Below are 24,409 nucleotides of genomic sequence, written 5' to 3'. Positions count from 1 at the left end.
CTGCTGTGGTTACAGGCAATCTAGGGTGGTTACAGGCAACCTGCTGTAGTTACGGTAAACATGAGGTGGTTACGGGCAACGTGGGGTGGTTACGGACAATCTGGGGTGGTTACGGGCAATCTGGGATGGTTACGGATAAACTGAAATGCTCATAGGTAATCTGAGGTGGGTACCTGTAATCTGGCGTGGTTACGGGCAATCTGGAGGGGGTCATTGGCAATTTGGGGTGGTCAGTGGCAAGGTGCGGTGGTCAGAGGCAAGGTGCGGTGGTCAGAGGCAAGGTGCGGTGGTCAGAGGCGACCTGCGGTGGTTGCGTGCAATCTGGGGGGGTTACATGTAATCTGGCATGATTACGGCAACCTGTGGTGGTTAGGGCAACCTGAGGGGGGTTACAGACAATCTAGATTTGTTACGGATAAACTGAAGTGCTTATAGGTAATCTGGGGTGGGTACATGTAATTTGGGGTGATTACGGACAATCTGGAGGGAGTCACGGGCAACGTGCTGTGGTTACGGGCAATGTGTGGTGGTTACGGGCAACGTGCGGTGGTTACGTGTAATCTGGGGGGTTACGTGCAATCTGACATGATTACGGACAACCTGGGGGGGTTACGGGCAACCTGCGGTAGTTACGGGTAATCTGGGGGGGTTAGGGGTAATTTAGGAGTAAACTGCAATTATTACTATAATAAAAAGTGTGTGTTTTATTTTTTTGTATGTCACTTTTTGTACTTTACACATTCATTTTCACTGTATTACTATGATTACTGTGATATTTTCTATCTCAGTAATCATAGTTCAGTGACAGAGACCAAATTGGTCTCTGTCACTTTAAATTTTCAGAGTTGGCTGGTTATGTAGCGCATGCGCACTTCATAACCAGCCAGGACGTCGAGGAGGAAGGAGCTCCAGGATCAGGTAACGTATAAGGGGTAGGGGGGTGACTGGGGGACGGGGGGTTACTGGGGGGGCGACTTGGGGTACAGACACTGACACTTTTTATCCCCTGTCACCAATGATTGATGGTGACAGGGGATAAAAAGTGCATCCCTGCACTGTGAACAGGCGATCGGCGGTATATAGTATATACCGCCGATCGCCTGTTCCGGGACCCCACAGGGGGGTCTCCGATCACTGCCCCATGCTCTCCGCTACCTCCGGTGGCGGAGAGCATGGGTGTTTCATTCATTTTTATTTTCTGATCACTGTGAACAGACATTAGTCTGTTCACAGTGATTGCGGCGGCCATCTTGGATCTGATGGCCGCCGCGGGGAGGGAGAGGGTTAGTGACCAGCCCACTAGGGGGGCTGATCTGGGGTCTGATTGACTTATTTCATCTCCTCCCGCCGTGGATTCACAGTGGGGGGAGATGAAATGCACTGCAGCGCCGGCCCATTAGTGACCGCCGTATCGGCGGTCACTAAGGGGTTAACTGCCGGGATCCGGGCTCGGCGCGGATCTTGGCAGTTGCGGCGGGTGCCCGGCTAGCACTGACAGCCGGGCCCCGCCGGGGATGACAGGAGTGCAGCTCCTGCGCCCCTGTCATCCCGTGGACGTACCGGCACGTCCATCTGCAGGAACTGTATGCAGATTTGGACGTGCCGGTACGTCCATATGCGGCAAGGGGTTAAATAATACCTTTTGTTTTCTTTTTTGGAATGGATATATTTTGTCCTTTTTTGCCTTTGTATTTTTTCTACTTTTTATCTGGAAAATGTATAGGGTACAGAACATATACAAATCATGATCATAAAAAACAGTTTTTTTGGGCACAAGTATACCACTATGAGGCAAGTTTGGATGGTTACTATCGTGTATTATTATTGGACATGGAGGCCCTAACGCGGTTTACACCCTTGACGCCTGTTCGCATAGGCATGAATATGATGGGGCTCATGATGGCATATAGTCCGGAATGGATCAGGTGAGCTGCGTGACATGTTACTAGTTAATCACCGGTTAGCAGGGATGGAAAGCCCGGAGTGGACTCTGAAACCTGCATGATCTCCACGGTTTGGTGGGAAACGGTGATAGTGACGTGTGGGCTGCCAAGCGTATGATGCCATGGTTACGGCGACTATGCCATACTTCTAGCTATGGAAACTCTACATATAGCCGCCAGGAACTTCTGAGTCACCACGCAAGACATTGACTTATACATCTCTCTAATGACCTCCGTGTCCATCCGGAAGCCTTATAGGACATGATGATATACGTTGGGACAATACACACTGATGCGGTTTTGTGCCGATGGATGAGCCATAAGGATTGAGAACCGTGCCTCTTATGGTGGAGTTACACAGGAAGGTTAACGCTGTATTGTGACAGTTCCCACGAGTGCGGTTTGTCACCGACATATGCCGATGGATGTGCCCGCAACGATCATCAATTACATTTTTGCATTTTTTATGTTGGAGCTACACAGGAGTAATTATGTTCCATCCGCTAAGTGGACTGAATCATGACTGTTGTCTTCATTTCGTTTTTCTTCTTTTTTTTTTCTTTTTGTACTATCATGCTGTACGAGCGTCGCGGTTGCCATAGCACCGGTCAGCTGACCGATGTGATGTCATCAGCGGACTGCCGATTGGCTATACCCTGCACCTGCGCAGTGACACCGGCAAGACGCCGATGTTTGCGCGCTCTAGCTATACCATGGAGTCGGTTGGATACAAGTCCTGGGGATATTTTCTGCTTTTAATATGTAAGTTATATATGCTCACTGATACACTGTTTTTGGTGGTGAGGGTTAATAAAGTTAATTATGTACTTGGCAACTATTTGCTAGCTTAAACATATGATTGGCTGTATGATGTATATATACTCTGTTCACTTGTATATTGTATCAGCTTGAGAAAGACCTTTTTGGTCGAAACGTTGCTGCTATGCTATTGCCATGAGGGAATAAACACACTTTTTTGCACTTTATCAACGCCTTGATGCCGTTACCTTTCGCATTTTTCCACAGCAGTGGCTTCACACAATACCATCTGGCAAGTGACTAGTCGAGCCTCACAGGAGTGCACCACACTAATAATGTAAACTAAACTATTTTACTATCAAGTAGCCAACCCCTTTAAGGACTGAAGATGGGTAAACGGTGATATAAAATGTCTCTGGAGGACACATCACTTGACACAGGTAATCTGTAATTACAATGGGCACTGGATTAAGACTAATTTTCCCTGTGGACGTGGTGCAGGGGGAACTCATCACTTGCTGCTCTCTCTTTCCACAGATGCAGGAAAACCTAACAAAAAAGAATCATAAAACATAGAGGGCCCTTTAAGGGAATATGTGCCAAAGTAATTCTAGTAATAAAAGAGGAAAAAGTGTCATTGGGTCGGCATGGGTTCTAATCACGAGTAAATACATAACTGCATATCTAATACTAAGTATTGATTTATTGCTATCGCTAGTCAAACACTTTACACTGATAGTAGATTTCCATTCTGATGTCCGGTTCCAGTATACTTTAATATTTTATTGCAGCAAGGTTATAGCTCAAGGTGAATATAGAAATAATTATTAGCTGCCAACAATTGTTCCACACATTCTATCATCCCCATCGCTCTTATCAGTGGGGGACTCGGGTGGAATTTCTGCACCGGCCAGATAAGCAATCTGATTGGTAGAACTATGAACAACGAGGAGGCCATAGGTCTGTCCGTGTAATATAAGGGGGTTGAATCAGATGATGGGACTTCCTAAGAGAGAAGAGACAGGAAACATGAAGTGGGTGGTGTTGGCTTTTATCTGCCTCCAGCTGGCAGAGGGGCTGGTGAGGTGAGTGCCAGCCATTTATTACATCTTATATATCATATGCTGATGTAGGCCGAGGTCTGAGCTTTGAAGCGTCATTGTTGTTTCACAAAACTTTTGACATGTCATAGAGGCATATTAAAAGTTTTGATCGGTCCAGGTCTGAGTGTTGAGACCCCTACCAATCGGGAGATCGAGCCGGGGGAAGACCACGCTAAGCGGGTACTCTACTGGCTCTGTCACGTGATCAGTCAGACTTATCAGTTGCGCTCCATAGAGCTCTATTATAAGCCAGACTGATCACGTGACACAGAGCAGGGAGAGGAGAAAAAAATCCTGGGAGGGAAAAAAAATCCTTTCTGACTCTAATATGGTGTTCAGAATAATCCCTGGATCCACGTCCGATCACATGTAACCTAGTGGCCATAACCTGTAATATTATATTTATAGAGAAGCATCCAGGCCTCCCCTGTACTTAAATAATGAATATGCCATGACAGCAACATGTGGCAGAGAGTTCAATAATGTCACTGCTTTTACAGTAAAGAATATAGAGAGTCCCATAGTCTAACTAATCTTACAGTAAAGAATAAAGAGAGTTATATAGTCTCACTGCTCTTACAGTAAAGGATATAGAGAGTTCCATAGTCTCACTGCTCTTACAGTAAAGAATATAGATACGGACAAGAAGAGAAAAAAGCGCTGCCCCTCACACCTATGGCTGATACTAATGCTTCTCAGCTACATTTAAAAACAAACTCCAGGATGTTGGTATATAATTTGATCAAACCATATTGCCCCATGTACCAGCGTGCAGGTCTCCTGGCTCACATGGTTCCCTACACTAACTCACCACCGTGTTAGTCAGCGACCGCCATCCCCGCAAGGCGTGCACAACCAGGGAAGGGAGGCCATAGAACGGCCCTGCAGCCCCACTGTCACAGGACCAATACCCAGAGGCCCCCGTAAATCCCAGCAGGCACCGCCGGCGGAGAAAGCTGTCACCAAACAACACAAGTGTGGGGGATTTACGGGGGCCTCTGGGTATTGGTCCTGTGACAGTGGGGCTGCAGGGCCGTTCTATGGCCTCCCTTCCCTGGTTGTGCATGCCTTGCGGGGATAGCGGTCGTTGACTGACACAGTGGTGAGTTAGTATAGGAACCCATGTGAGCCAGGAGACCTGCGCGCTGGTACATGGGGCAATATGGTCTGATCAAATTATATACCAACATCCTGGAGTTTGTTTTTAAATGTAGCTGAGAAGCATTAGTATCAGCCATAGGTGTGAGGTGCAGCGTTATTTTCTCTTTTTGTCTGTATAAAGAATATAGATAATTCCATAGTGTCACTACTCTTACAGTAAATAATAGAGAGTTCAATAGTCTCACTGCTCTTACAGTAAAGAATATAGAGTTCCATATTCTAACTGCTCTTACAGTAAAGAATATAGAGTTTCATAGTCTCACTGCTCTTACAGTGAAGAATAAAGAGAGTTCCATAGTCTCACTGCTCTTACGGTAAAGAATAAAGAGAGTTCCATAGTCTCACTGCTCTTACGGTAAAGAATAAAGAGAGTTCCATAGTCTCACTGCTCTTACAGTAAAGAATAAAGAGAGTTCCATAGTCTCACTGCTCTTATGGTAAAGAATATAGAGAGTTCCATAGTCTCACTGCTCTTACAGTAAAGAATATAGAGAGTTCCATATTCACACTGCTTTTAAAGTACAAAATCTGCGTCTGTGCTGATGGTGAAACCTTCTTTCCTCTAAAGGTAGAGGATGCCCCTGGTTGTCATGGTTACAGGCTTAGGTGTAAGGAGATCACTAGAAAGATCTCTAGTGGATCTCATCACTATAGGCAGAAGGTATTAAAACAATTTATAAATCCACAACATATGTAAAATGCTAATCTGCAGGTAAAGTTCGCATCAGTTCTGATGATGAATGTTTTATTTTTGTCTAGTTCTCCAGGCTGCAGCCTGGCAGCAGCTACAGTACATCTATAGTATTTATCATATTATATTCACTGAAAAGAGGAATCCATTAAAAAAATCAGTTTTTTAATTAATTTCTTTTTTAAATAACTCACTGAAGGTCCCGGCCCCCTCAACAGGACCACAAGTGCCTAATGGCAAATACAGCCCTGACTGTAACCCACCTATTACCCTGAGACCTTGGTCTCCCTCCTCTGCACCCGCTCCAGGTCAGCCATGTCCTCCTTATATACTGGCGCCCGATGCTGTATACAGTATATACCATATGTGGTCTGACCAGTGATTTATGAAGAGGCAAAACTATGTTCTTATATTTAGCATCTCGGCCTCTTTTGATGCCTCCCCCTCCCATGATGTTATTAGACTTGGCAGCTGCTTCCTGGCCCTGATCACTGGTTACTGATCACTGGTTACTGTGCACCAATAACCCCTTTTCTGAAGCAGTTTTACCCAGCGTTTTTTTATTTAGCCCAGAACTGTATTTCTATGGCCCAAATGCATAACCTTACATTTTTCCACATTAAACTTGATTTTCCATTTCTCTGCCCTAGCCTCCAGCTTCTCCAAATCCCTCTGTAATATTACATTCTCCTCCTCTGTAATATTATACTCTCCTCCCCTGTAATATTATATTCCCCTCCTCTGTAATATTATACTATAATATTCTTCTCCAAATCCCTCTGTAATATTACATTCTCCTCCTCTGTAATATTATATTCTCCTCCTCTATAATATTATACCCTCCTCCCCTGTAATATAATGTCCTTCTCCTCTGTAATATTATATCCTCTTCCTCTGTAATATTATACCCTCCTACCTTGAGTATTGTTGTACCGTGTTAGCCATAGAAATCAGAAGAATAGAGAAGAAATCAGGCGATACCTTTTGGAGGCTAACTGAGTATATTTGAGTGAGACTCTCGAAAGCTTACACTCAAATATACTCAGTTAGCCTCCAAAAGGTATCGCCTGATTTCTTCTCTACCCTCCTACCTTGTAATATTATGTCCTTCTCCTCTGCAATATTATATTCTCCTCATCTGTAATATTATACCATCGTCCTTCTATAATATTATACTAACCTCCTCTGTAATATTATAAACTCCTCTCCTGTAATATTATATTCTCCTCCTCTGTAATATTATATCCTCCTACTTTGTTATAATATACCCCTTCCTCTGTAATATTATACTATCCTCCTCTGTAATATTATAAACTCCTCTCCTGTAATATTATATCCTCCTACTTTGTTATAATATACCCCCTCCTCTGTAATATTATACTATCCTCCTCTGTAATATTATGTCCTTCTCCTCTGTAATATTATTTCTTCTCATCTGTGGCGATTACTTTACCCAGTTTAGTGATATTACTCTGTAGCCCCTCTATAAGGTCATTAATAAACATACTAAAAAGAAGTGGAGCCAATACTGCCCCCTGCTGTACCCCACTAGTAACTGTGAACCAATACTGCCCCCTGCTGTACCCCACTAGTAACTGTGACCCAATACTGCCCCCTGCTGTACCCCACTAGTAACTGTGACCCAATACTGACCCCTGCTGTACCCCACTAGTAACTGTGACCCAACACTGCCCCCTGCTGTACCCCACTAGTAACTGTGACCCAATACTGCCCCCTGCTGTACCCCACTAGTAACTGTGACCCAATACTGCCCCCTGCTGTACCCCACTAGTAACTGTGACCCAATCTGAGTATGTCTCATTGATGACCCCTATGTATTCTATTACTCGGCCAGTTAACCATTTACATACATTTTCCCCTAGTCCCAGCATCCTCATTTTATAGACCAGTGCTTCTCAAACTTTTTCTACTGGAGCCTCACCCAACGGACAAAATGATGCCGGGCCTTACCAGACTGACAAAGAGGATGCTGGGGCCTCACCAGACTGACCAAGAGGATGCTGGGGCCTCACCAGACTGACCAAGAGGATGCCGGGGCCTCACCAGACTGACCAAGAGGATGCCAGGGCCTCACCAGACTGACCAAGAGGATGCCGGGGCCTCACCAGACTGACCAAGAGGATGCCGGGGCCTCACCAGACTGACCAGGAGGATGCCGGGGCATCACCAGACTGACCAAAAGGATACCGGGGCCTCACCAGACTGACCAAGAGGATGCCGGGGCATCACCAGACTGACCAAAAGGATACCGGGGCCTCACCAGACTGACCAAGAGGATGCCGGGGCATCACCAGACTGACAAAGAGGATGCTGGGGCCTCACCAGACTGACCAAGAGGATGCCAGGGCCTCACCAGACTGACCAAGAGGATGCCGGGGCCTCACCAGACTGACCAAGAGGATGCCGGGGCCTCACCAGACTGACCAGGAGGATGCCGGGGCATCACCAGACTGACCAAAAGGATGCTGGGGCATCACCAGACTGACCAAGAGGATGCCGGGGCCTCACCAGACTGACCAAGAGGATGCCGGGGCCTCACCAGACTGACCAAGAGGATACCGGGGCCTCACCAGACTGACCAAGAGGATGCTGGGGCCTCACCAGACTGACCAAGAGGATGCCGGGGCCTCACCAGACTGACCAGGAGGATGCCGGGGCATCACCAGACTGACCAAAAGGATGCTGGGGCATCACCAGACTGACCAAGAGGATGCCGGGGCCTCACCAGACTGACCAAGAGGATGCCGGGGCCTCACCAGACTGACCAAGAGGATGCCGGGGCCTCACCAGACTGACCAGGAGCATGCCGGATCCTCACCAGACTGACCAAGAGGATGCCAGGGCATCACCAGACTGACCAAAAGGATGCTGGGGCATCACCAGACTGACCAAGAGGATGCCGGGGCCTCACCAGACTGACCAAGAGGATGCCGGGGCCTCACCAGACTGACCAAGAGGATACCGGGGCCTCACCAGACTGACCAAGAGGATGCTGGGGCCTCACCAGACTGACCAAGAGGATGCCGGGGCCTCACCAGACTGACCAGGAGGATGCCGGGGCATCACCAGACTGACCAAAAGGATGCTGGGGCATCACCAGACTGACCAAGAGGATGCCGGGGCCTCACCAGACTGACCAAGAGGATGCCGGGGCCTCACCAGACTGACCAGGAGCATGCCGGATCCTCACCAGACTGACCAAGAGGATGCCGGGGCCTCACCAGACTGACCAAGAGGATGCCGGGGCCTCACCAGACTGACCAGGAGCATGCCGGATCCTCACCAGACTGACCAGGAGGATGCCGGGGCCTCACCATATAAAAGCTATTGCTCAGTCTACCCTCCATTTGTCTCCTAATCTCTGTATATCATTATAATAAGTACATGAGTCAATAATGTTCCTAAAGCAGAGATTGTTGGCGTCAGGGAAAGGACTGTGCAGCATGGTCACCTTTGTAAGAAACTGCCTCCCCAGCAACTGGGGGGCGCCTCACAGTTTAATAAGCACTGTTATAGACCAATAGAAATATCCATCTTATAAATGTAATATGCAACTGTGTCTAAACATGAACAGACGTCAGGACGTCTGTGTGACTGGAGGTCTGTGTGACTGGAGGTCTGTGTGACTGGAGGTCTGTGTGACTGGACGTCTGTGTGACTGGAGGTCTGTGTGACTGGACGTCTGTGTGACTGGAGGTCTGTGACTGGACGTCTGTGTGACTGGAGGTCTGTGTGACTGGACGTCTGTGTGACTGGAGGTCTGTGTGACTGGAGGTCTGTGTGACTGGACGTCTGTGTGACTGGAGGTCTGTGACTGGACGTCTGTGTGACTGGAGGTCTGTGTGACTGGACGTCTGTGTGACTGGAGGTCTGTGACTGGACGTCTGTGTGACTGGACGTCTGTGTGACTGGACGTCTGTGTGACTGGAGGTCTGTGTGACTGGACGTCTGTGTGACTGGAGGTCTGTGTGACTGGACGTCTGTGTGACTGGAGGTCTGTGTGACCGGACGTCTGTGTGACCGGAGGTCTGTGTGACCGGACGTCTGTGTGACCGGACGTCTGTGTGACCGGAGGTCTGTGTGACCGGAGGTCTGTGTGACCGGACGTCTGTGTGACCGGAGGTCTGTGTGACCGGAGGTCTGTGTGACCGGAGGTCTGTGTGACCGGACGTCTGTGTGACCGGAGGTCTGTGTGACCGGACGTCTGTGTGACTGGAGGTCTGTGTGACTGGACGTCTGTGTGACTGGAGGTCTGTGTGACTGGACGTCTGTGCGACTGGAGGTCTGTGCGACTGGACGTCTGTGCGACTGGAGGTCTGTGAGACTGGAGGTCTGTGTGACTGGACGTCTGTGTGACCGGAGGTCTGTGCAACCGGAGGTCTGTGTGACCGGACGTCTGTGTGACCGGAGGTCTGTGTGACCGGACGTCTGTGTGACCGGACGTCTGTGTGACCGGACGTCTGTGTGACCGGAGGTCTGTGTGACTGGACGTCTGTGTGACTGGAGGTCTGTGTGACTGGACGTCTGTGTGACTGGAGGTCTGTGCGACTGGAGGTCTGTGCGACTGGAGGTCTGTGTGATAGATTGTGATAGATTGTGAGCATCTGTGTACTTTTAAAAAACGCCATAGTTTGTTCGCGCTGCTTCTTCTTGGACCTTACTGTTGGATTATTTTGTTTGACTACTTTAGTCACTGTCTAGATAACTGATAGCTGGCTCCAACTGCTGTACATTGGCGTTCAGGCCTCGGATGCACTTACCTGCTTGTCATTTGCATTATGTCTTACGTATGGATTTCCACTTGTGTGCACTTTTTCTTCTCAATAAAAACAGTTGAATATGAAAAAAAAACGCCATAGTTGACAGCAGGTAAAACAATACTTTGCATTGTCTCAGTAAAGAATATAGAAAGGTCCCTTAAACATGGAACAAACCGAATCCCTCAAAATATATATATATATATATATATATATATACCTTATCACAACTCGGTATTAAGCAGTTGTGAGGCACTCACCAACATGATACGGTGATGCTAAGCTCTTCCTCTCTGTGTCAGAGTCCCTCTACATAGATACAAGTCCGCACGGGATAACATGCGGGAGCAAGGAGTCCTGGACCACTATATGAAGACTCACAGACGGGACCCCGCACTTAAATATCACTTCAACCAAAAGATGGATTTTGCTGTAGCCTATGAACCCATGTACATGGATGTAAGTGGGAATACATAGATAGATACATATAGATGAAGCAGAGATATACAGGATATGTGGGCACTGACTTGTCTCTTCTTTTCAGACATATTATTACGGACAGATCAGCATTGGCACACCACCCCAAAACTTCTTGGTTCTTTTTGACACTGGATCTTCCAACCTCTGGGTTCCATCGGCCTCCTGTCAGAGCGCTGCTTGTGGTGAGAACCAGCCGCTATGCTCTAGTATTACAAAGAACCTGAAGAAAACTCCTTTCCATATGGCTTATTAGGGGATACGGGCAGTGTGTGTGTGTGTGTGTGTGTAGGGCAGGGCATATAGCAGCTGAAAAGTACTGGAAGACTGGAGATTTTTTTATTAGAAGTAAATTGCAGTCATATGACATTCTCTTTTGATATGACTTCTGTGTGGGCTTACAGTAAGCTCATGAATAAGTACATCCAACTCTCTGATGACTGAATACAGTATAGACGCTACAGACACCTATCGACACGCTATAGATCCGTGCAACTGAAAAACTAGGATGAGTACTGGCAAATTAAAGTTATAGAGCTGAGCAATGTTCTGCGTCCGTCTGAACATACCGACAAGAGATCTTAGACTGTAATATAATGTGAATTATAGTAATTAGCGCCGAGAAAACGATATAACAAGACATAATAACATGGTGAGAGCGGGAGAGCATACTGTACAGTGCTGGGCTCTACTATACATGAAGGATACAGCAGAGACAAACAGGATTCACTAAACTTGGTGACATCAGTTTTTTGCCTCATTCACTTCTATATATACAGGAAACCTAATTTGTTATTTGTTTTTCACAATGTTTCCTGAAAGCTATAAAAGATACAGTGTATATATATATATATATATATATATATATATATATTATATATATATACACACACACACACACACACACACAGAGTATGCATATCTTCCCGCAATGGTTTGTGGTGTCTGTCATCACTTGGTTGGTATATGCAGCATGCTGCAGTTTTCTCTCACACCGTTCTTACAGGGATACTTCAGCCATTTAGAATGTTTTCTATATTGTTATTGCTTCCCCCTGCATACAATATAACAAACATCCTATTCTCCCCTCACCAGGCTCCACAGATACGTGGTGTCTCTGGTCCCGGTTAGCTAATCACTGACTGAAGTGGGATGAGGCTGCTGCCAGTGATTGGCTGAGCTGTCACTGCTAGGACGAGGCTGCGGCCAGTGATTGGCTGGGCTATTACTGCAAGGACAAGGCTGCGGCCAGTGATAGGCTGAGCTGCCAGGTAGAGGATGGGCCAGTGATTGGCTGAGCTGCCAGGTAGAGGCTGGGGCCAGTGATTGGCTGAGCTGCCAGGTAGAGGCTGGGGCCAGTGATTGGCTGAGCTGCCAGGTAGAGGCTGGGGCCAGTGATTGGCTGAGCTGCCAGGTAGAGGCTGGGGCCAGTGATTGGCTGAGCTGCCAGGTAGAGGCTGGGGACAGTGATTGGCCGTTCAGCAGGGAACCTGAAGACGCTGCAGAACCCAGAGGATGTAAGAATAGAATGTTTATTATGTTTTAACCAATATATCAAATATTGTAATGGCCAGAGTACCCCTTTAAAGCTTCTACTTAAAAAAAAAACTGTTAAAATTGTTTCAATTAAAGGGGTAGCTCATAAAAAAAAAATGTTTTTACAGTAAATCAACTGGTGCCAGAGATTTGTACTTATCAGCTGCTGTATGTCCTGCAGGAAGTGGTGTATTCTCTCCAGTGTGACATAGTGCTCTCTGCTGCCACCTCTGTCCATGTCAGGAACTGCCCCCATAGAAAACCTCTCCTGCTCTGGACAGTTTACCTAGAACATTTACATTTTCTGAGAAGATTTATAATTGAACCTAATAGTCACTTTATATTTCTATAGGGAACCACAATGTATTTAACCCTAGCCAGTCCTCCACCTATACATCCAATGGACAACAGTTCACCATGTCTTATGGCAGCGGCAGTGTCAGCGGCGTCTTTGGATATGACACGGTTACTGTAAGTATATAGTGCTGCATCTGACCTTACTGTACTTATCCTGTACCTCTATAATACACATATATATATATACTTCACCTATATCTCACCTAGGTCCAAGGACTGTCCATCACTAACCAGGAATTTGGGATGACCTATACGGAAAGCGGCAGCAGTTTCTACTACTCGAAGTTTGATGGGATCTTTGGAATGGCATACCCTGCCATGTCTGCAGGGGGCGCCACTACAGCTATGCAAGGAATGTTGCAGCAGAACCTACTCAGCTATCCAATCTTTAGTGTCTACATGGGCAGGTACAGTAAATACTGTATATAAATACTTGCAGCAAAGACAGAGAAAGAGAGATACTGATCATTTATTAAAGTGAATGGACCATCAGGTACCGTACACTGCTATCCCTATTTTTTATTTCGGTGGTGCTGTTCTTTTTTTGAAATGCTGCCAGGTTCCCGCACTTGGCACCGTTCTTTTCCCAAGCCCCAGCCCAGCTCTATCCTTCGAGTCCCAGCCCAGCTCTATCCTTCGAGTCCCAGCCCGGCTCTATGCTCTGAGCCCCAGCCCGGCTCTATGCTCCGAGCCCCAGCCCGGCTCTATGCTCTGAGCCCCAGCCCGGTTCTATGCTCCGAGCCCCAGCCCGGTTCTATGCTCCGAGCCCCAGCCCGGCTCTATGCTCCGAGCCCCAGCCCAGCTCTATCCTTCGAGTCCCAGCCCGGCTCTATGCTCCGAGCCCCAGCCCGGCTCTATGCTCTGAGCCCCAGCCCGGTTCTATGCTCCGAGCCCCAGCCCAGACCGGCACCAAGTGCGGGAACTGGGCGATGTTTCAAAAAAAAGGACCATGCCACCGGGGTCCCTGCACCGGCACTGAGCGGCTAAGGTGAAAATGTACCTGATGGTCTATTCTCCACATATCTGATTTACATAAAAAATAAAACCAAATATAATGGTCCCTCAGGTTAAAGTACTTGAGTGGTGCAGTCATTTATGTAAACCTTTGCTGTGTCGTCCACACATGTCCAACTTTTAGATCTCATCGGGTGTCAGTGCTGCGACCGTGAGTTATAAGCGGGTGACGTGCACTCGCCACCACTCGATGCATTATACTCTATGGCGGGAATGGAGTGTAGTGCGCTGCTGTGCGCTTCACCCTCTTATAACTAGCGATCTAAGCGAGTCTCACGCCTCATGTCCTCCTGGGGGACTCTTATAAGCAATAATCTGATTACTTCTACAGCTTAATGCAGTTGTGCTAGGGTCCATTTACACAGAAAGATTATCTGACAGATTATCTGCCAAAGATTTGAAATCAAAGCCAGAAACAGACTATAAACAGAGATCAGGTCATAAAGGAAAGACTGAGATTTCTCCTCTTTTCAAATCCACTGCTGGCTTTGGCTTCAAATCTTTGTCAGATAATCTTTCTGTGTAAACGGACCCTAACACAGCAGACTCTATCAGTAGGGTAAAGGGGATCTCCGGAGAGCAGGAAGGGTCCTACCTTACTCCACTTCCCTCCTCTGCCCGTCCGTGCTGACACAGACCGGAGGGGGCTGGGGGCATATTGTGGGTGAAACTGCTGTCCAACAAATATCACACATGACATAACAACCCCTGATTGGTCAGGTGACCAATAGCAATCTGTTTATCTCTCTATTGCCATCAATAAATACATTCAATTACAATGGAGGGATGTATTATTCCAATAAAGTGCAGAAAGTGCATGTTTTATATAGCGTATATGTGCGCAATATGCACAGAATAATAATAATAATAACAACTGACAAACCACAACTGCACCTGATTATAATACAAAGATAAGTTTAAGTGCCAACGCTGGACAAATAGTGCAAGAATCAGTGCAAGGTATTTCCCCTTAATTAATTCCAAAACAGGCGACCTGTGCGAGCCCTTCTGTAGCAATAATATTCATCCATCGCTTATAAAATGTCAATAATGAGATGCTGCTGCCATCTAGTGGAACCAGTGTACATTGCATCACACACAATCTCAATGATGAGTCACTGCTGCCATCTAGTGGAGTCAGTGTAAATTACATCATTGGCCAATTCTGACAACAATGAGTAATGAAAATGCAAGTCACACAATATGCAGCCTAATCATACTTGGTTATGACTGAAAAATAACACCTAAAAAGAGAAGTAACCTAAATAAATAATAAACCATATAAATAGTTGTAATACAGGCGCAGACATCATCTGGTATACAGCAATAAACCGCTTACACCTGTGTAAATAAACTAGCTAAAGGTATTATATAGTTTTACCCATCTATCATGGTAACAATGCTGCTGTCCTCTCTATACAACATATAGATAATCTGCTAAATATTAAACTGCACAAAATCAGAGATGTAGGAAGATCTATAGATACCAGTGTGCATGCTATGACCTTTAGCGATGGGTCACACACACACATATATATATATATATATATATATATATATATATATACATACATATATACACAGCTGCACCACACTGGAGGGAGGCACTACAGTCAGTAACCTGAGACCATTGAAACTTAAAGGAATTTACTCTATTCCCAATGGTTACAGGTGAACTCTTATATAGTCAATCAGGTGTCGTCTTATAGTCAATCAGGTGTCTTCTTATAGTCAATCAGGTGTCTTCTTATAGTCAATCAGGTGAAGTGATCTTCGGTGGGGTGGATAACAGCCTGTACTCAGGACAGATCCTTTGGGCTCCCGTCACACAAGAAGTTTACTGGCAAATCGGAATTCAAGAGTAAGTTGTTCCTATTTCTTGCTACAGTTTGATCTTTTGGGGGTGTATAGGGGTCTACTGTATGGTGATCAATGGACAGTAAATAAGACGGGTCTAGATGTACATTTCAAGGAGAAAATATATAGTGCTTGAAAAGAGTGCCCTTCAAAAGTGACTTCCAAGAGCACCCCTTTAAGAAAAACTTTAACCCTTTAACAATCCATGACGTTTATTTTTGTGTATTAGGGTAGCTTCACACGTACCGTATCGCAGCGTATTTATCACTGCGTGTTTGCTGCGTTTTGATTTTCACATGATTTTCATGTGAAAATCAAAACTCGCATGTAAAGATTGCACCAAAAAAGCAGCGTTAAAAACACAGCGATACGGTACGTGTGAAGCTACCCTAATAAACAAAAATAAACGTCATGGATTGTTAATTAGGGTAGCTTCACACGTACCGTATTGCTGCGTTTTTAACGCTGCTTTTTTGGTGCAATTTTTACATGCGAGTTTTGATTTTCACATGAAAATCATGTGAAAATCAAAACGCGCATGTAAAAAACGCAACGATAAATACGCAGCGATACGGTACGTGTGAAGGCACCCTTATGGTGTATTAGTCGGGCTCTTTGGTATGGGCCCTTAAATTGCATAGTTCAATACCAGCCCTTTAAAATCGACTTTGGTTCTAGAACTTTAAGGGCAAAATCGGCACTTGCCCTTTAAGAGTGACTTTTGTGTCAGCCCTTCAAGAGAAATTCAATATTGGCCCTTTAGGAGCAAATTCTGTGCTGGTTCTTTAAGAGTAAATCTGATATTGGCTCTTTAGGATCGAGCTTAGTACTGGCCCTTTAAGACTGAATTCAGTATGAGCCCTTTAACAGCGACTTTAATACCAGCCTTTAAGGGTGAGTGTGGCACTGGCCGTATAGGTGCAAAACCTGCACCGGCCCTTTAAAAGCAAATGGAATACCGGCCTTTTAAGAGTGCATTTAGTACCGGCCCTTTAGCAGTGAATTTAGTATTGTCCCTTTAAGAGCAAATCCGGTACCGGCCCTTTAAAAATGAATTTGGTGCCGGCCTATTTAAGAGTGAATTGGGTATGGGCCCATCAAGAGCAAATTAAGCAATGGTCCTTTAATAACTAATGTGGTACCAGCCCTTTAAGTACAAACCCTGTTTTGGCCCTTTAAGAATTAATTTGGTACCAGCCCTTTAAAAGCAACTTTGGTGTCAGCCCTTTAAAGGGGTATTCCACTCAAACATAACATTGCTGCCCATGGTGAGACTAACAATTCCTTCCATACTCGCTGCTATCTATTCAGTCTCCTTCCCCCAGTTTTCAGCTGCTGCTTTCTGCTCAAAACACAAAAATCTGTTTGTGCCCTTCTCTCTGTCTCCCCCTCCCCCCTTCCTTCTGAGACTTGATGTAAACAAGTCCCTGGCAGGCTGTATCTGCAACATTGTAGCTTCTTTGTAATGCTGGGAAGGTTAATGTGAGGCCAAGTCACCAATGACCTCACTGTGATTATCCATCCCAGCAATACAAAGAAACTACAATGTTGCAGATACAGCCTGCCAGGGACTTTTTCACATCAGCGATCTCAAAGGGGGGGGGGGACAGAGAGAAAAGCTCACACACAGATTTTGTGTTATTAGCAGAAAGCAGCAGCTGAGAATTGGAGGAAGGAGACGGAACAGATAATAATAAGTATGGAAGGAATTGTTAGTCTCACCATGAGCAGCAACATATCACAAGTTATGTTTGAGTGGAATACCCCTTTAGCCCTACAAAGAAGCTACAAAGTTGCAGATAAAGCCAGCCAGGGACTTGTTTTCATGAGCCGTCCTGAACTGGAGGACGGAAATGGATCCAAAACACATCCTTTTTAGCATACACAAAGACGTGGTCGACGTGGTGGATGCATTTTGATCCATTTTTTTTTATAATGAAAGTCAATGAAAAACAAATCCAAACGGATTGCACACAATTGCATCTGCTGTTTTGTTCTCATAAAACGTAAACATTAAATGGACTGCAAAAAAGCAGTGTGAACCCGGCCTTACATAAAAATATGCCCCACATACTTGGCTTATGTGACTTGATAAATTCCCCCTTTATGTTACAGGTTTTAGACAATCTTTACACTTGTATCTTTCAGGTTCGCTATCAATGGACAAGCAACAGGATGGTGCAGTCAGGGTTGCCAGGCTATTGTGGATACAGGAACTTCTCCACTAACAGTTCCCCAACAGTACATGGGCACTCTGCTGCAATACCTGGGAGCCCAGCAGGGACAGAATGGAGAGGTGAGCCTGAAGAGCAGCTCAAGCCTTTACTGCTAAGTCTATGAACCTAGCTTTATCTTTATCATTACACATTTCTTTTGGAGCAAACAAATCCAAAATGGTAGAAATGTAACCAAATCTAAAACACATGCTCTGTATATCACTGAACCGTATGCATCAGAGCCTACTGGGATGGACTGGAGAAGATCATCTCATCACCAATTCAGAAAAATACCCCCCAATATACAACATATACAACTGCAGATTGCTAAACAAACAGGGACAACTAGTCAGATTGCTGTGTTTGGTAATGTCCGCATATCTCTAAATGCTTACCAAACAACACCAGTGTACAAGAAGAATATTGTCAGCACACTGATACTGACCAAACCCTGTATACCAAGTCTGATATTACCAATAATACTGCTACACCCTGACTACTACTATATCCACCAAGAAATAACTAGTGCCCCCTATATTACAGGCCTGTTCTTTATGTCCATATAGTATTAGGCCCCCTTCAGTGTCCCCATATGGTAATAGACCCTATCCTGTATGCTCCAATGTAGTAGGCCTCCTTGTTAGGCCCATCTCTCTGCTCCCCTATAGTAGTTTGGCCCCCTTAGTGCACCCATATAGTATAGGTCTCCTCTATAACCCCATATATTAGCCCCCTTCTGTGCCCCCATATAGTATAGGCCCCAACAGTTACCCCATAAATTGTTAAAGCATAACTGTCATATTTTTTTTTTTTATTGCAGCAGAAATCAGTAGTATAAGCGATTTTAAGAAACTCTGTAATCGGTTTTATCAGCCAAAAAAGCCTCCTTCTGTACTCAAGAAGCAATCTCCCAGCCTCCCCCCCCCCCCCCCCCCCCGACTTCTTATCCCCCCCCCCCCCCCCCCGACTTCTTATCTGTGCATTATCAGGCAAACACGTCTTCATTACAGAGAAGCCAGTGAAGACGGGTTCTGCTCTCTCCATTCTATCCTTATGGAGGGGAGAGGGGCTGAGGGAGATGAGGGAGCAGGAAGAGGTGACATGAAGGTCAGCTGTTTGTAGACTCTCTGGGCACCTAAACTGCAGGATTCTGGGGTCAGAAAGGTCAGTGCTTATCTATGAACTTACTGAGAGAAGATTGCAGGGTGTTGTGCTGTGCAGGACTGCTCTGTGCTCACTCACTCCTAACAGCCCCTCCCCTCTCCATAGCCACATAATGGACACAGAAATCCTGCTGCTTCTGAGGTGAGGGGGGAGGCTGGGAGATTGCTTTTTCAGTCCAGAAGGAAACTCTTTTGGTTTTTAAAACCTATTACAGAGTTTCTTAAAATCGCTTGTACTGTTGATATTTAACCCCTTAACGACATAGGGCGTATATTTACGCCCTGATGCCGTTAAGGACGTTCAGAGCGGGGCCGCGCGCAACCCCGCTCTGAACCGTGGCGGTCCCGGGTGCCGCTTGTAGCCCGGGACCGCAGGTATTAGCGGGCACGGTCCGATCACCGTGCCCGCTAATACAGTAATCAGATGCAGCTGTCAAACATGACAGCTGCATCCGATTACCGGACACAGCGTCATCCCTGGTGTCTAGTGGGGAAAACGCTCCTCCGGGATGTTATCCCGGAGGAGCGATCTCCGTAACTGAAGCCGGCCGGGGACTGCTCCAAGATGGCGCCGTCCCCGGCTCGGCACTCGTTTACTTCCGGCTGCAGCAGCCGGAAGTAAACGAGTGCCTATCTCATGGATCTCTGCAGCATATCTATGCTGCAGAGATTTCTATGAGAGATCAACGCACTTATACTAGAAGTCCCCTAGGGGGGAATAACCCTAACCCCAGGGGGGAACAACCCTAACCCCAGGGGGGCTTCTAGTATAAGTGTAAAAGTAAAAAAAAAAAGTATTGTTATTAATAAAAAGCCCCCTCCCCTAATAAAAGTCTGAACCACCCCCCTTTTCCCAGGTTATAAATAAAAGTAAATAAATAAACAAACGAACTATTAATTAATCACATTCCTGATCTCGCACAATAAACGGCGTCAGCGCAAAAAAATCCCAAAGTGCAAAATTGCGCATTTTTGGTCGCATCAAATCCAGAAAAATTGTAATAAAAAGCGATCAAAAAGTCGTGTATGCGCAATCAAGGTACCGATAGAAAGAATACATCATGGCGCAAAAAATGACATCTGACACAGCCCAATAGACCAAAGGATAAAAGCGCTATAAGCCTGGGAACGGAGCGGTTTTAAGTGACGTATATTTGTTGACAATGGTTTGAATTTTTTACAGGCCATCAGATACAATATAAGTTATACATGTTATATATCGTTTTAATCGTAACGACTTGAGGAACATATATAACAAGTCAGTTTTACCCCAGGGTGAATGGTGTAAAAACACATTTCCCCCAAATAAACAAAATGCATTTTTTTTTTTCAATTTCCCCACACATTTATTTTTTTTCTGGATTCGCAGTGTACTTTATGCAAAAATTCAGCCTGTCATTGCAAAGTACAATTAGTGACGCAAAAAATAAGGGCTCATGTGGGTTTCTAGGTGGAAAAATGCAAGTGCTATGGCCTTTTAAGCACAAGGAGGAAAAAACGAAAACGCAAAAATCGAAATTGGCTCTGTCCTTAAGGGGTTAATGTTTTCAAAAAAATGGCCCGGAAATGACAGTTACGCTTTAAGTCTAGCTGTGCCTCCATATAGTATTAGGCCCCTCTGTGCCTCCATATACTATATTTATTTTCTGTGCCTCCATATAGTATTAGGCCCCTCTGTGCCTCCATACAGTATAAGTACCCTCTGTGAACTTCTATAGTATTGGCTACCTCTGTGCAGTCACAGATACTACAGGCTCCCTTTGTGCCTCCATAAAGTATAAATGTAGATATGTAGTCAACCGACTACAGGACCAAAGACCAAATCCACACCAGAATACGAAGAGCGCTGGAGTATATGCAATTTGCACACACCGGTGCAACCAGAAGTATCCAAAAGTAGATGGCGTAGTAAATCAATGTTCCTTTATTGCAACGCGTTTCGGCCCTATATTATCTAACATGGGCCTTTTGATAAAGGCCCATGTTAGATAATATAGGGCCGAAACGCGTTGCAATAAAGGAACATTGATTTACTACGCCATCTACTTTTGGATACTTCTGGTTGCACCGGTGTGTGCAAATTGCATATACTCCAGCGCTCTTCGTATTCTGGTGTGGATTTGGTCTTTGGTCCTGTAGTCGGTTGACTACATATCTACATTTGTCGTTCCCACCGTCGGTGGTGATGTCCCCCAGTACAGCTGCGGAGTACACCCTTACATGCTGCATTTAGAGTTGTGCCTAATATTCGCACAACCTACCCAGGTGAGTGGATCCCTGTTAGATCTTTTGTCCATCCACCTGGTCATTCTTCACTACACGAGGAAGCGCCCCCTGTCTCCCTTCTTTTCATTCCATAAAGTATAGACTGTCTCTATGTAGCTTCCAAATAGTATATGCCCCTTCTGTATAGCCCTCATATAGTAAAGGCCCCTTCTGTGAAGGAGCCCCAATATAGTTTAGGCCCCCCATGTGAGTAAAACACTTTTTCATCTCTAAGAACTCTGATTCCTTCCTGAACTCTTGATGCTGCCTGCAGCAGAAGCTCCATCCTCTTTGCTCGGCTGCAGCATTCTCTTTAGCTATAAAGTCTTGCTCGCCCAAGGATCTGATCAATACACAACCACCCCATCCTCCGCGTGCCTGGGGTCAGCCCAAAACGTGGTGGCCGCAGCCGTAAACATCCACTGAAAGACCCGGCCGGGGACAAGTTCCATCCTGTCCCCAGGCGAACCCACCCCTGCAAGGAGCCCAGTCTGCAACTAAGAGCAGGTTACAACCACATACTGGGGACCCGGAAATCTTTTCCCGGGTGTTTAATAAGTTACAATAACATTTTTTTTTTCTTTTAACTTTTAGTTCCTGGTGAATTGTAACAATGTGCAGAACCTGCCACCCATCAGCTTCACCATCAACGGAAACCAGTTCCCTATTCCACCCTCTCAGTATATAATCCAGGTAAGCTGCCAGAAAAGCTGTGCACACATGCCGATTGTGCTGCAGACGTGTCCTGCTCATTCTGTGACAGATTTCTCAGTAGAGAGGTGAAGTCCACAGTGAATTTGCTGGAAAATGCACCTGTCACATGCGGATTTTGTTAGAAGGAACTGCCAGGAATCTAACCAGGAACGTGCTGTTAGCAGTGTAATCCTGAACCTGGAGCATGCCTCTCCCCCATCATGCTGTTCCGGCCTGCCCGCTCCTTCCAACAATAAACAATGGAGCGGGCAGACAGGGTGGGGATGTGCGCCGGGGCGGAAGATAATAGACCCCCTTGGCGCCCTGTACGCATTAGGGGGCTATCAGCAGGATAGATTCGTCTCACCTGCTGATAGTTTCCCTTTAAGAAGTCTCAGATTTACAGTGAAATCTGCAAGAAAGAATTCTGCCCTGTCTGAATGCAACCTGACTGGGTTGACTTTTTCCCCCGATCTCCTTGGCTTTGGTTGTTCATATTGCACTGTAATCCGCAGAATTGTTCTCACCAGATTTTTTAATTTTTTTCTTCTCTAGAATAATGGCTATTGTACCGTTGGTGTTGAGGAAACCTATCTGCCATCTCAGAATGGTCAGCCCCTGTGGATTTTGGGAGATGTATTCCTGCGGCAGTACTACTCAGTCTATGACATGAGCAACAATAGGGTGGGCTTTGCCCAGGCAGCGTAAGAGCACAAGGAACTGTCACCCATCAGAGGAAAGTTGATAAAAAGTTACCGCTGTTCTACAAGTAGCATAAACACATTGGCTGGAAATAAATTGTCATATTCAAATTTGTTCTACAATGTATCTGAACACTGAAAAGGTTACATGTGAGCTATACAGGAGTCTAGGAAGGGTATGGTTTACACACATCACATTTGTTATCCATTTCTATTAAAGGGGAACTCTTTCAGTCTTCTTTTAGGCTGGGTTCACACTACATATATCTCAGTCAGTATTGTGGTCCTCATATTGCAACCAAAACCAGGAGTGGATTAAAAACACAGAAAGGATCTGTTCACATAATGGTGAAATTGAGTGGATGGCCGCCATATAACAGTAAATAACGGCCATTATTTCAATACCACAGCCGTTGTTTTAAAAGAACAGCAAATATTTGCCATTAAATGGCGGCCATCCACTCAATTTCAACATTGTGTGAACAGATCCTTTCTGTGTTTTCAATCCACTCCTGGTTTTGGTTGCAATATGAGGACCACAATACTGACTGAAATATACGTAGTGTGAACATAGCCTATTATGTTGCGTTTACACAGACAGATTTATCTGACAGATCTTTGAAGCCAAAACCAGGAACAAACTATGAACAGGGAACAGGTCATAAAGGAAAGAATGAGATTTCTGCTCTTTTCAAATTCATTCCTGGCTTTGGCTTCTAAAATCTGTCAGATAAATCTTTCTGTGTAAACGCACCCTTATGCTGCGTTTACATTGAGCGATAATTCGCCCGATCGTTCAGACGGAACAATATATCGTACGGAAAAATCGTTTTGTGATTGCTTAAGCCTATCTGGCACATAGGTTAAATTGGTGAAAGACTGTTTACACGGAACGATCTGAGATTTTTTTGCGAACGATGATTTTAGAACATGTTGTAAGATCAAAATGAACGATTTCTCGCTCGTCGCTTGATCGTTCGCTGCGTTTACACGTACGATTATCGCTCAAATGCGATAGTTATCGTGCAAATTTGCACGATGATCGTTCCGTGTAAACGCAGCATTAGTCTTTCTATTTATCGCTGGTCTAAACACTGCACCTGTGTCGCTATAGCACATGTGCAGTTAGACAGGTAGTGAATGGAAATCCTGCCTGGAGGTGTTCCTAATGATGAGGAGGGCAGGGAGAAAGAAAGGAGAGGCGTCACAGACCTGGGGCACAGACACTCTAGGCCACGCCAGTATGACACAGCGCTGCAAGTTGAGAAGATAATTTTTTGCTCTAACCTAGGCACCAGGCACATTTTAAAAGACACGACTGGTAGAGATTTACTCTCATCAAACGGATGGTACTAGGGGTTTGATGGGGTGGGGGATACAGAGTCGCTTTAATATCCCAGGTGTAATTATCTTCACACACAGGTCACACAGGATACAGCTACTTCTCATTCTCTCCATTTCAGGAGACAGGAATAGAACTACAAATGCAGGACTTGCTTTCCCTTACTTCTCCGGCCAATCACAGCACATACTTCTCTCTGCTATGCCATAGTGCTGGTGAGAGGGCACTGTACAGCACTATAAATGATGCCATGGGGACGATGCTGAAGTTGGTCTCTTATTCAGACAGTTTCAGGGCTGAAGTTTACCCTATAATTTACTCTTAAAGGGGTTATCCAGCACTACAAAAACATG

At 45.6% G+C, this 24,409-nt stretch overlaps 1 protein-coding gene across 1 annotated transcript; it reads left to right on the top strand.

Annotated features, from left to right (window-relative positions):
• The first annotated feature begins 3,677 nt into the window (after positions 1 to 3,677).
• Positions 3,678 to 22,825, top strand: LOC138767992 (gastricsin-like). The gene is made up of 9 exons (XM_069945947.1): positions 3,678 to 3,787; positions 10,738 to 10,894; positions 10,980 to 11,097; positions 12,801 to 12,919; positions 13,013 to 13,212; positions 15,573 to 15,680; positions 17,825 to 17,972; positions 21,915 to 22,013; positions 22,569 to 22,825. Exons 1-9 carry the CDS (start codon positions 3,696 to 3,698, stop codon positions 22,719 to 22,721), a joined length of 1,194 nt encoding a protein of 397 aa, XP_069802048.1. The 5' UTR covers positions 3,678 to 3,695; the 3' UTR covers positions 22,722 to 22,825.
• Positions 22,826 to 24,409: the final 1,584 nt, after the last annotated feature.

The sequence above is a fragment of the Dendropsophus ebraccatus genome, chromosome 11 (assembly GCF_027789765.1).
Source record: "Dendropsophus ebraccatus isolate aDenEbr1 chromosome 11, aDenEbr1.pat, whole genome shotgun sequence".
NCBI classification, from domain to species: Eukaryota; Metazoa; Chordata; class Amphibia; order Anura; family Hylidae; genus Dendropsophus; species Dendropsophus ebraccatus.
Note: the sequence above shows the minus strand (reverse complement) of the source record. Positions and strands in the feature narration are given on the sequence as shown.